At 33.8% G+C, this 14,297-nt stretch overlaps 1 protein-coding gene across 3 annotated transcripts in view; it reads left to right on the top strand.

Annotated features, from left to right (window-relative positions):
* LOC143243971 (muscleblind-like protein 1) overlaps window positions 1–14,297 on the top strand; it is a 198,567-nt gene that overhangs the window by 166,517 nt on the left and 17,753 nt on the right. For all 3 annotated transcript variants that reach the window (XR_013024822.1, XM_076487874.1, XM_076487875.1), the window contains exons 4-5: window positions 5,891–6,070; window positions 9,421–9,648. Coding sequence is in view for 2 of the 3 variants with exons in the window: in XM_076487874.1 (XP_076343989.1) it covers window positions 5,891–6,070; window positions 9,421–9,648 (408 nt within the window). In the remaining variant the exon portion in view is untranslated. The remainder of the gene's footprint in view (window positions 1–5,890; window positions 6,071–9,420; window positions 9,649–14,297) is intronic.

The raw sequence follows: 14,297 nt of genomic DNA, 5'->3' as shown, positions 1-14,297 counted from the left end.
ACTAACTAAACACTTATAACCCTGAATGCATAATCTTAATTTAAGTACAAACAACTGGGTGCCGTTTACGTATTTTTATTATCTGTGTGACAAGATCTATTTAAATTAGAAGTAAATCTTGTCTCTTCGCTAAGATAAGTTTATTCTCTTCATATCATGTTATACTGAACTGTCAATATCGGTATTTTAAAATCTCTTCAAACCAGCCAGCTCTTATACTTCGTCAAAGGAGACACAGCATATCTTTGTTCATCGGATGAACTGTTTTACGTCATTAATTTTTATAAACTGGTTTACTCTTTTCTATGAAAAACATTTTTCACGTTTCTGTAATTCATTTTATAAAATCATATAAATGTTAACACATTACTGATCAATATTTCAGTTCAAGATGGCAAAAATTATTTTTATTACACATACAATTTTTGGTCTTATAACGTATAAACATTAAATATTAAATGGCCCTGTTTTGCTTTCCAAGATTATGATCTAATCAGTCTTTAAAATGTTTATTACGCAGTGGTATCAGCTTTCAAACATAAAATTACGTTATAAAATTTGATTAGTAAAGTATAAAATTATGTAAACACTTCCAGCTACACAAGATTCAATTACTAGCAGTGGATTTATTTGCGATTTAACGTTTTTCTATAATGCATACAAATAGTTACTTTGTCAGTAAATATTATTCCTTCAGTGATTAAATGTATATATTTTGATCTATTATATAGAAGTCTTGAAACATAAAAGGAGCTGGGATATAAGTAATAATCTAAAAATTTTATAAAAACCGACGCGAAATTAGCACTCGAATTAGTCTCGCACTTTTCTGTTACAATTTTTGTGAATGAATTATTTCTACTAGAAATTTCTCAGTTGTATGTAGTGTGATGTATATTGTTTATGAAATATAATTTAGACTCCATAATTCGTTTGTATTTGAGATAAACCTGGAGGCAGGGGAGATAATGTGATAATTTGTGAACATTAATTTTCACGTTATTAACATGTTTATAAACGAGTATAATTATGTTTTACGGTACAGAGAATAGTCGTTTTACCAAATTTTGTCAAAGATATCTTCTGAAAGTACAGATGATTATACTACCTAATTTTCAAAGGAAAATATTTTTTTCTGATGAAATACGGTGTGATAATATATATTTATACGTATACGAAATCTTCGATAGGACAGAGTAAATTTTACGGACTTAATAACGCTATCATAAGTTTCGTTCCCTTATGGCAGACGGAGCGCAGATAGCCCTTATTATAGCTTTGCATCGTAACACCTATAAAAGAAACGGCCAAGTCGATATTAAGTGTGATTAACAATATATTCGTTATTAGTATGTTCAGTCCCCCAGTGGCTCAGCGGTATGTCTGCGGACGTACAACGCTAAAATCCGGGTTTCGATACCCGTAGTGATCAGAGCACAGATAGCCCATTGTGTAGCTTTGGGCTTAATTGAAAACAACAAACAACAACATTAGTATGTTCAACAGAATCGAATAGGAAATAAAACTGATTGTTTTACAGGGTTCTGTATTAGATATTACACCAACATTAAAAAGGTTAAGTCAATCAGCGATACTTTGCCATCAATTATGTATACGGCCTTTTAGATGACCTATGGAATCTTTGGTAGCATTAACCAAATGTTATAGAATACATTTAGTTCATAACTACAGAGGGCTGATTGTGATCTATGATAACAGTTGGCCTATGTTTACACATGTTGCAAATTAGTTGAAATCTAGTGATTTGAAAATGCAAGATAGTATCTTAAAACTTACCTCCTTTTGGGAGGTTTTATGTTACAGGAGTTTGCGACACGAAGTTCTGCTACTTTGCGACTGTAAAATTATGTAAAGCACAAATTTAATTTTCAGAACAAAAAATTCTGTTGGGTTGAAACTTATGAGTACAGCAAGGGAAGGCGTTATTCCAGCTTATTAAGGATAATCCAGAAATTCAGTATTCCATTGTAGCTAAGGTAAGGAAGATTATTTGTAGGATAACTTACACAGGTTTAGATTTATAAAAGTCATGTTTACAAGTTACTCCCCAAGCACACCACTTATTTACAGACCAAAACAATTGACTGACATCTGTACAAACAGTATCTGGCAGTTGCCGAATGGAAATATGTCATCCCTTTGAGTCATGCATATGTCTATCCAAGTATCTGCAATAGTCCTTTTAGTTTATTATTATCCTTCCCATAACACAACGTTTTATAAAGGATTCAGAGGTTTTCTGATAGTTGTATAAAGTATTATGATAATTACAAGTTATAGCTATAATGCCAAGTTAGACTTCCACAGAGAAGAGAAAAATGTCATGGTGAGCTTTGCAGAAGTTTAGTAATAACACTATTGTACCATAAAGAAAGATCGTCATTCCAAAACCTCGGTGCTATTAAGTATGACTTCATCAATGTAACGTATCCATCCATAGACACAAGAAATCAGTAACATCTGCATGATTGGTTCACAGTTAATTCATTTTACTTATCCAAGTTAACAAGTACTGTTTCTCTACACGACGCAAGTACAAATGGAATTCCATGTTTTGTCATTCATAGACATCTTTCATAGGCTTTTGTGCCTTTATGTTGCTGAAAAAGGTCCTCGTAAGTCTTCTTCTGCACATGATGATGGACTTTGGGCAACATTGATATCAATGTACTGCCATGGAAATTGCACTGCAGAACATTAGTCCATAAACAAGCCTATTGTAATGGGAAAAATGGCAGTGAGGTCTAAACAGCCATCTTGTTTTTCTACCATGCTATTTCACTTAGTAACTAGTAGTATTCAATACATATTACCAAGAACTTATGATCAAATGTGAATCAACTACATGGATCAGAACTGAGGTATTTTAAAATGACATATATGTTAATTAAGACAACTCTTTCTAACACATTAAATATGCATGTACAGTGCTACAAATGAACATGCTGAAATAAATAAAACTTACAATGATTAGATTTCATATCGTTTTTAAGTGATGTATTCATTGCAAAGACAAATACCTACAGTTAACTACATAACAGCTGTATTTCTATACAGTTATTGAACATGTCTTCAGGCTGCATGTCTGCCTCACCAACTTTATACAGTTATTACTTGTCTTTTTGCCAGTATTTACTGTTTACGTTTTCGATATTTTCAAAGTCTTGCATGTTTTTATGGAATTTTTCGTGCACCTGCAAATTATTAAACTTGTTTAAGAAAAAAAGTTATAAATCATTTACATGTAAGTGGATTTAATATCTCGATATTATAGACATTTTCTATAGATATATATCAGTCGTAACATGGAAATTCAAATTTGCGTCATGAAGTTTATGAAAGTTTACTTCGAGGAGTGTCCTCAGCACAGTGACTGGATCGTGTTAGTCATATACGAGTAATTTAAAGTCTGTTACCACATTTTACACTTTATTTCCGTTTCGTTGCAATAACTTCTGTAAGCGTAACGCTGAAACTACTGGATTATATCTCATATTTACTTATTCAAGAAACAGTTATTATCCCAACAAGTGAACAGAATGGACTCAAAAATAACAAGTTACATTATGCGGTGTACTCTAGCAGTTTCGTGTTTATCAAGCTGTTATTTTCACTTTACTTACTCGTATGTTTAAGTCTGTTATCTCTTCTTGTGTGTTAAGTACTTACATTATTACCAATTTTCTGCTTCCAGTCAGTGTCATCTAGCTACCTTGCGACGACACAAAACGCTCCTGTCGAGTGATATAACCCACCTATGATGGCGATATTAGGGCCATAAAGTAATGCAGTAAATGCAGCTTCTACTGTATTCATTACCCTAACGCGCACGTTGCTTGGTTTCTTCCCCCAACATCCACCCTAGCTTGGCTGAGTGTAAATTCCCATTAGTTGGTCGTAAAGTCAGATGCTAGTCGACGTATACCACCATAAGTACCATACTCTATACTTCCTGTGGGTCCCAAGAGATGGAAACGGAGATATTTTGATGGAATCTACTGGCTTCTTGAGGTAGCTTTTTTCCGACACACACACTGCTCACCCCTCGAATTATACATTTATGAGTCTGTATTTTGCTCTAAGAATGATTGTCCTCGTGTAGAATAACAAGTTACACTAGAACTTGAAGGTTGATAATAAACTTTTTATTGGGCAGGCTACGTTTCAATAATTTAGCAAGTTTTTCTTCACTGTCAATGACGTCATATCCGCAAGGAATTTACTGAAGAGTTATGCAATGCTAGAGTTTCCGTTTAGCCTACTAGGTTGACAAGAAAGTATCATATACAGGGAACGTATAAGTAAGTGTCATTGAAAATGCAGGATAATTTATAATAATATGTCAACCATACTTTATCTGCCATACCCAGCACCGACGAAGCCTTTCGCCCGATACCAGAGCTCATCATGTCTGCTACGATACAACAGGCGCAGTAGCGGTTAAGACACTGCCTATGTTATCAAGCTGTTTGTATAACTACTTAGAAAAACAGGGGATATCAAGATGACGTAAAACAATTCATCATTGCTTAATTAAGAAACTGTATTAAATTAGTTATTTTCCATATTTATTCACTTGGCTGTTTAAATTTTAATCTAACTCCAGTAACCACATCCTGGAAGAGTGAAAGGTAGGCTAACCCTGAACGAGATAAAATATTAAGAAAATAACCGTTCGTAATGTAATAACCTGTGTGCATCTGCGAGTTACTGAAAATGTGTTGAAAAACCTTTACAACAAAAAAGTTAATGTTTATAAAAAAAATTCGTTCCATTACAAATGCCTCTCTTTTGTGAGGCTATATTATAATCCAAAATTGTTATCGATGTAAAATATACAATTAACATTTTTTCAGTTTTCAAATTCCAAGGTATAACAAGTGGAAAGTAATGCTATAAATTTCACTGTGGAAATCATATTTACAGTGAAATTATGTATTTATCAAAATATTAGTTTAATTTGTGGCAATTAATATTAATTTGCAATAGCTTTAAGAATCAAGAATATTATGATCACGTCTTAGGCCCGGAATAGTCAGGTGGTTAAGGCACTCTACTCGTATTCTGAGGGTTGCGGGTCCGAATCCCTATCACACCAGACATGCTCGCCCTTTCATTACGGTGAATCCCTTTATTCGTTGGTGAAAGAGTATTCCAAGAGTTGGCGGTGGGTGGTGATGATTAGCTGCCTTCCCTCTAATCTTATACTGCTAAATTAGGGACGACTAACGCAGATAGCCCTCGTGTAGCTTTGCGCGAATTTAAAAACAAACCAAACCAAACAAATATCAACATTCTGGCAGTATGATGGGCTTTATAGCAGCGGGAATGTTGTAGGTAACAACATAACTTGATGATGGCTGTCGTTTCAGGGTTAAATTAACAACTTTACAAAAGTAAAATATCTAAATCAAACTTTATTCCATTTCTTGGATGGCACCTGGAGTGAGTATTGTACAGCATGACATTTAATGATAACACTTACTATTTTGTGGGCAGATTACAGTTCCACTGTGATTCTTTATTAACCACTATTATGTATCTGTAACAATTTGGACTGCCAAGAAAACACGCTATGTGTGGCGGTCGTTAAGTAGCAACGGGATAGCCAACTTCTAATACCAACTGTTATCATAGAAGATTTGAAAATTTTCTACAGTTTTTTTTTACTTCGGTATCGATAGTAATTGACAGTCAATATTGATTTCAATATCTTAATAGATTTGTTTTGAATATCTTTTAACTTATCCAGATAATTTGTGACATTTCATACGTAGCAATTAGTCATAAGTGTTCCCATTTATCATTTCCATTTTGTAACTATAAATATATTTGTTGTTATTGTTGTTTTTTCGGGGAAATTTTAAAGGCTGCAACGAACTCTTACTTGGCCACTCTTCCCACAATGGCCACACCTTCAACGTTCAGTCCCTACTTTAGTCCAAGTCCCATGATGGGGATGATGCCAGCTGATGCTGTGGCACCACTGAGTGTTATACCCACACCTATGGTCACGCCTCAGAAGGTGCCACGTACGGACAGGTTAGAGGTAAGTGGTTTGTTTTAATTTTATGACGAAAATAATCAGCTACTAATTTAATTTCATTTATTTTTTATACCGTGAGATAAAATGTGTGAAAAATTAAGTGAAAGCAGAAACGTGAAACTAAACAGAAAAAAATACCGAAATACGTATTTCATGAATAATGAAGAGTTTTTATGAAGGATAACAAGGGTCCGCCTAATTATCATTATGCAAGAAAAAATATTCTAAAATTAAGCGCAAAACTGCTTTATGTCTAAAATGCAAGCGTTTGTTGTTATCAGCGTATTCATACTTTCATTTGACGTCATTATAGTTCATTTTCTAAAATAGCTTTGTTGAACCCGAATTTTTCGTATACGTGAGTGCTACAATCTTCATGGTTACTGTAACAGAGTACATATGTTCAAAAAACGTCTGAGCTTTGTAAGTAAAATATTGTTCCAAGATTTATAAAACTGTGTAGACTATTGTATCTCTGAATAGCAAAAATGTTAGCATAGAAATCGTAATCAACGAACCACAAAAATGTCTTTCTCTGGCACGTGCCTGCTTTTATAGATCCAGCGAGTGATTGAATAAACTTCCGTGCGAAACGAACTCGTGCAAGTGATTCATTTAGTTAGAAACATAAACATACTTCATACCTAATACTAGGAACGCTTTTTTGAAAATAGCAAAATAAATTTGGCCGACAACGAGAGGAAAATCATTGTTTAAGAACATCTGTTAGCAAGATTAAAGCCTACTTTACCCTATAAATCAAGGAATGTAAGTAAAATTCGGTTTAATAAAGCAGTTTCTACGTTCTCATGTAATATTCCTCCACCTCATAGAATAGTCGTAGGTTACGTATCTTTATGAATACATCGTGTGTTAAAGTAGTCGGGTTCTGTCTTGAACTTGGAATTAGTCAAGACAAACGAGAAACAATCTTTTTATGAAATATTTTGGAAAACGTATATTTATCAAAGAAACAAGGATCATTGCAAAATTTTAATTAAAAATTGTTATATTTACTGTAAATTAGTAGATCGTATTTTAATCGATGTAATTAAAAAACACTTTAAGGTCTCAAATGTTCGTCTGTTGCACAAGTATATCTATGTATATTTAAACAGACTTGTTATTCTTTCCTATAAATATTATCTTCAAATATTTTGTCTCAAAAACTGTTGCAAGTCCTTGTTTTACTGATTCTCTTGGAAATCTAATCAAAACTTTTTTATTTATTGAGATGTTTAAGAAATTACTGAAATTAAAACTGCTAATTTTAGTAAAGCATTCTCGTATTTTTAACATTTCGTTTAATCTTAATTTCCTAAGAAACAAAAATATGCGTGTGTTTCAAATTCAGTTTATTAACAAATTCACAGCATATTCCACTGAGCATTATATTAAGTAGTAAATATAAGTAACTCAATGTCTCTTTATATTTAGATATCATTGTTGTTGTTTTCTCTTAAGTATACACCTCTATACTTACCAAGTCATGTAACTAAACACATCTTACTAGTGAGTAGTGATACTCCTAAATTGATCCTGGTCACGTGAGAAAGTTGGAACAAACCTCTTTTATGTAAGCATTTATAAAACGCACAGAATATATTACTATTTGTATAAACTATATATTCCATGTATTACTAAAGCAAAAATTGAGAAGCAAGTAATATTTTTTTTGGAATCTTCTTTATTAATCAACAGTTAGGGTAGCCTAATGATAAGTAGACCGAAACATTGGTCTTATGATACTTTATTAATCAACAGTTAGGGTAGCCTAATGATAAGTATACACCTCTATACTTACCAAGTCATGTAACTAAACACATCTTACTAGTGAGTAGTGATACTCCTAAATTGATCCTGGTCACGTGAGAAAGTTGGAACAAACCTCTTTTATGTAAGCATTTATAAAACGCACAGAATATATTACTATTTGTATAAACTATATATTCCATGTATTACTAAAGCAAAAATTGAGAAGCAAGTAATATTTTTTTTGGAATCTTCTTTATTAATCAACAGTTAGGGTAGCCTAATGATAAGTAGACCGAAACATTGGTCTTATGATACTTTATTAATCAACAGTTAGGGTAGCCTAATGATAAGTAGACCGAAACATTGGTCTTATGATACTTTATTAATCAACAGTTAGGGTAGCCTAATGATAAGTAGACCGAAACATTGTTCTTATGATACTTTATTCTGTGGCAGTTTATTGAATTTTAAAATAATGACAATCTTGTGAACATTTTTGGCAATTTGAATAGTCAATGATAAAGATATTGACTATTGACCTCGGTGCAGTAAGTATTCAAGACCTCAGTGCGGTAGATGCTCAAGATGTTTGCAATTGACCATGGTGTAGTTTGTATTCAAGTTGATGGCCATTGACCTCAGTGCAGTTGATATTCAAGGTGGTTGAAGATGATCTCAGTGGATTAAATTATCAAGTTATTGGCTATCAAACTCAGTACAGAAAATGCTGATGATGTTGGCCACTAATAGTTCAAAATGTTGGCCATTGACCTCAAAAGTATTCAACATATTAAACATTGACTACCGTATAGCAAGCCATTGGTGATTGACATTAGTACAGGTACTGTTCTTCGAGATCCTCAGTATGTTGTTCATTAACCTCAGTGTAACAAATGTCCAAGATTCTGGCATGTGACGTTAACATAGTCAATCTTCGTGACGCTTGTCATTGACCTCAGTGTAGTAGATGCTCGAAATGATGTAAATTGACCTCTGTGCATTAAATCTTCAAGATGTTGACCACTGATTTGAATGCAGTAAATGGTCAAGTTGCTGGTCATTGTTCTCAGAAGTGTTAAAGATGTTGACCTCGGCGCGGTAAGTATTGAAAATATTGGCTAATTACTTCAATAATTTTTCTAGAGATTTCTCGTATTGGCTACCAGTATCGTAAGTATTGCCAGAGTAATATAGTTTATCTAATTAGTAAAGGAAGCAATGGTGTGTATACAATAATATATATATATCGTGGGATCTTAGAAGTATTACACACAAGTATGATTCAATCTTATTTTTATTGGACCTGTTTTTTGTTTATTTTATTCATGGAAGTAAATAGCACAAAACTAATCAATTCTTTTCCCAAAGCACAGTTTACTTTCCCTTGTTGTTTTACAATTGCAACTGACAAAATCTTATATAGTAAGTTTTAGCCTGGTTTTTCACCCTTTTCGTTGTATTTGTATATCTGCTGCTTCTTCATTTTGATAACCTTGCACGATCCTCTGCTGTTTCCTGTATTGCCTGTTGCTATTATGGCTGTTTGCGCAGGCTTTGTTAAAACGGTTTCTCCTGCCTTGCCTCTCCCTTACCTTTAGGTTTGCCGAGAATACCAACGCGGCAACTGTAAAAGGACAGAAACCGAGTGCCGCTTCGCTCACCCCCAAGAGCACGTGGCTGTGGACATTGTGGAAGGCATGGTGACAGTCTGTATGGATTTCATGAAAGGGAGGTGCACGCGGGATCCCTGCCGCTACTTTCACCCTCCACTTCACTTGCAGTCACAGCTAAAGGCTGCCCAAAGTAGAGTAAACACCGCTTCTATGGTAGGCCAATGTTTCACTGCCTTCCTTACGCCTTCTGTCTTGTTTTCCATTTCTTTCTTATTTTGTAAATGTTTTGCACATGTTTTCTCAATGTAGTACTTTTACTTGAAATAGAAAACTTGCATTATTCACATAAAAAGATCAAAACCTTTTAGTATTAGAGATTTTTGCTTTTTTGTATAATTTATCTATGATAATACTTCACACTTGTACAAAAAATAACAACATTAAATCTCCTGACGTAAATCTAATGAATATCTAAGAACACTCTGATGTAAGCACTAACTTATCCTATTATAATATTCCTGTTCTCTTTCCGAATATTGTAGATGTTTTTCTTTGTAAATTTAATTATTTTTTTTAGATTGTATATTTTATTTGAATTATTACAATAACTACAGTCTCGCAAATGGTCGCTGTTTCACATTAAATCGTATATCTATTTTAATATTATTAGTAACACTTCTGTGAATTCAGTAATAATTCACTACCATCCTTTTCGGCTAGTTCATTGCTCAAGTATACAATTAAATACATTACGGAAATAAATGTACATTTTAAGTACAAATACATTATAATTTTAGATTATTAAAATCATTTTACAATAATGAAATGGATTTGAATTATGTCTTTCAGCATTACGTTACTGTGTTCTTATCCTGATCAGAGTGCAGAAACATGGACCTTACATAACATGAACACGTGATTATTTTATTTTTGTATGTCACTACTTCATGTCGATTTGCTAAACGTATCAATTTCAAACCTTTATTTCATTAACGAGTTAACATATTTTACGAGCTCAAATTTTACTCGTATCGACTTTATTTAGTTTCTGCCCGTATTTCTGAAGTGAAAACATATCCTTTTTTTACCCGTATATTGTAGGGTTATACCTTATTATTCATGTATTGAAGGGGGCATGATTAGATGTGCTAAATTCAAATGTTTCTTTGTTGTTGTTGGTTTTTTTTATTATAAAACTACACACTGGCTACGTACGCATATTAGTATCTAATTTTCACAGCCGAACGTGACCTGGTCATTATAATGCCCGACTGTGAATCCAGGGGTTCAGGATTGACGTCTCCTTTGTGCAATATCGCATTTCGCACTTTAAGCCATAGATGCGTTATAAAAACGACAGTCAACTCTCATTATTCAATTAGAAGTGATTGGTCCAAGAGTCAGCATAAGGTAAAGTTAATTAGCTAGCTGCATTCCTTCCAATTTCCCAATTCCAGAGTTAAGGGTATTCGCAGAAAGCTTACGTTTACCGTGTACCGTCAGAATCGCATTATTTGGATTCTATACCTAACGATCAATTCAATTAATAATTGAATTACATTTAAGTTCCGTGACTGGAATTGTTTTGAGATAATGCGTTTTATAGATATTTCATAATATCTGTATAAACCTTTATATATTTGCATAGTTGCTACAATAGAACATTCATATTATAATAGGTGGTTAGGGCACTCGACTCGTAATTTGCGAATCGCGGGTTCGAATTCTCATTATATCAAACATGCTCACACATTCAACCGTGGGAGCGTTATAATGTGTCAGTCAATCTCACTATTCGTTGTTAAAAGAGTATCCCAGACATTGGCGCGAACATTTTGACTAGCTGGCTTCCCTCTAGTTTATCTCTGCTAAATTAGGGATAGCTAGTGCAGATAGCCCTTGTGTAGCTTTGCGCAAAATTCGAAAACAAACAAAGAAACATATAATTCTATACTGTTCGGCATGACCAGGTGGTTCTGACTCTCGGCTCGTAATCTGAGGGTCGCGGGTTCGAATTCCCGTTGCACCAAACATGCTTTCCCTTTCATCAATTGGGGCATTATAATGTACGGTCAGTTCCACTATTAGCTGGTAAAAGAGTAGTCCAAAAGTTAGCGGTAGGTGGTGATGACAAGCACTCTTCCCATCAGTCTAGCACTGATGAATTTAGGATGGCTGGAGCAGATGGCCCTCATGTGGTTTTGTGCGAAATTAAAAAAATAAGCAAATAACCATTTTACATCTTATATTTCTTTTGAAATATGGTCAAGGGCTTTTTGATTATAATAATGCAATACAATTGTATAGCAAGTTCAAGTAAGTAGTAAAAGTAGTTTTACGTTAGACGTAAAACTAAATAAACGTTGCCACAGAAGAAGAACGTTGAACAAAATATTAACTTTTCTGATTTCCTGCCTCCCCCTAGTTGTATGTCTGTTACATTTTACATATAGCTAATTTTGTAGCTATATCGTTAAACAGAGTATCCATATAAAACTAAAACAGATGTGCAATTGTATATCGCTTAGAAATTCTGCTCATGAAAACGATTATCCACTAGCTGACGCCACGAATCGAAAGTTTTAATCGTAATTTATCAAACTTTTGTAACTGAGTTGTTTGAGTAAAAATATACAGCAATACAAATATTAATATATTTTAAAAACAAATGGCTTGGCATGGTCAGGTGGTTAAGGAGCTTGATTCGTAATCTGAGGGTCGCGGATTTGAATCCATGTCACGCCAAACATGCTCGCCCTTTCAGCCGTGGGGAGATTGTAATGTTACGGTGAATCCCACTCTTCGTTGGTAAATGAGTAACTTAAGAATTGGTGGTAATGGTTAGCTGCCTTCCCTTTAGTCTTACGCTGCTAAATTAGGGACGGCTGACACAGATGGCCTTCGTGTAGCTCTACATGAAATCCAACAAACAATTGAAAACAAATAATGATTTGAAAAACCAGAAATATCGTGTGAAATTTTACAATATGCAATTCTTAAGTTGTTCTGTTTTTGTTTTCCATACTCCGTTACATTTACCTTAGATTGAATGTTTGTTTTTATAAAATGCCTGAAGCATTCTGAAACAGTCAAGTGAAAATACATAATTTCTTGTTAGAACGTCTTCAATTCACTTAGGAAATAAAAGTTAACGACATTTATTTTATTTCCATTTTAGTAGCATTATTATATTTTGTATGCATGTACCATATGGTACCAAAATTAAGGGATGATAAATTTTCTTTAGGGATATTAGGGGTAGTTGGTCTCATATTAATTTAAATGTATTATACACTTCATCAGTTTAAATGAATAGAAAAAATTACTGATACAACTTCTGTTAATGGCCTTTCATATTTTAACCCTATACATTAGAAGATGTTTTTAACTGTAATAAATTAAATACTATAACTGCTAGTGTACATTTGTACTGTCTGTATGCTGTTCTCTAGCTTGTTACCAACATAACTTTTGTACAGTAAAATGTGTCTATAGTTACCATTGCTTTGTTGCAGCAAGCATACTTTTGAAGATGTTGCCAAAAACGGACTCCTAGATAGCTCAGAAAACTACATTATTCATGGGTTGTGTTCAGAAATACAACTCGTTTGGAGCAAGATTGTGGTGTTTTCCAGAAAACATTTAAATGTGCTTGTATTCATATCAAATATCCATTTAATAATCACGTCCAGAGCAGAAATGAAACTACAATCTCTAACTAAAGTTTCCTCTACTTCAGAGAAATGTGACAATTTTTCAAAAGAAATCACAGCCTAAATTGGACGTCTTGGACTATAAAGTATTAATGGTACTACGCTTTAAAGTAGAAAATTGCACATTCCTAGGCTAATCAGACAAGAACTACTGGCGTGATTAAATTAGGTTGCAAGTAGGTGCTTTAGCTTCAAATGAAATAGTGTTTCCATACAATGAACATAATAATTTATTATAATGGAAAAAACAAAACCTAAGAAAAGGCGCCATGAAAATTAACAATTTGTGGATAATCCATCTAGATTCTTCGAGGGTGTTGGAGCAGAACTCTTAAGAGATGTTTCCGACCGGATGATTGGAGGAGTCGCCCCTTCCAATAATTTATAACTACTGGGCAACTGTAGTACAACTGACAAATGCTGTTCAACTTGTACATTTGTCCAATTACACTAAAATGATTAATTATAATACTTCTATGTTATGTTTTACTATATTAACAAATTAGAAGAACAATATACATAAAATCCAGACACGCCCCCTCACGGGCGACTGTTCAGTCAGAATCTTGACAAGCTGAACGGTGTGCTTCTCTGTCACGAAATTACTCACGACTTTTTTTAATTGCATCTTGGCGAGAAACCTGATACTTTTATATATATATATATGGCTTTTTGCACTAAGTATTGCTTCATAACTTGGTCAACAAGCCTATCTTTCTAATGCTTTTTCTTTTTGTAACTTCAATCCTGACTTTTCATTTTTCTTTCCCAAAGTTTCAGGCTTTCACCGTCACTTTTACCTTTGACAGTTTTTGGTAACGTGATTTTCGATGTGTTTGTTCACCTTATACTAATAATCAAGTAAACAATTACTTGTGTAACTTATAATAAAGGTCGAGTTACTGTAAAATTCCAAGGCGTGGCATGATCAGGCTGTTAAAGCACTCGACTCGTAATCCGAGGGTCGCAGGTTCGAATTCCCGTCACACGAAACATGTTCGCTCTTTCAATCGTAGAAACGTTATAATTTGACGGTCAATTCCACTATTCTTTGGTAAAAGAGTAGCCCAAGAGTTGGCGGTGGGTGGTTATAACTAGCTGCCTTCCCTCTAGTCTTACACTGCTAAATTAGAGACGGCTAACGCAGAT

This window comes from Tachypleus tridentatus, chromosome 2 (assembly GCF_004210375.1).
Source record: "Tachypleus tridentatus isolate NWPU-2018 chromosome 2, ASM421037v1, whole genome shotgun sequence".
Classification (NCBI taxonomy): Eukaryota; Metazoa; Arthropoda; class Merostomata; order Xiphosura; family Limulidae; genus Tachypleus; species Tachypleus tridentatus.
Note: the sequence above shows the minus strand (reverse complement) of the source record. Positions and strands in the feature narration are given on the sequence as shown.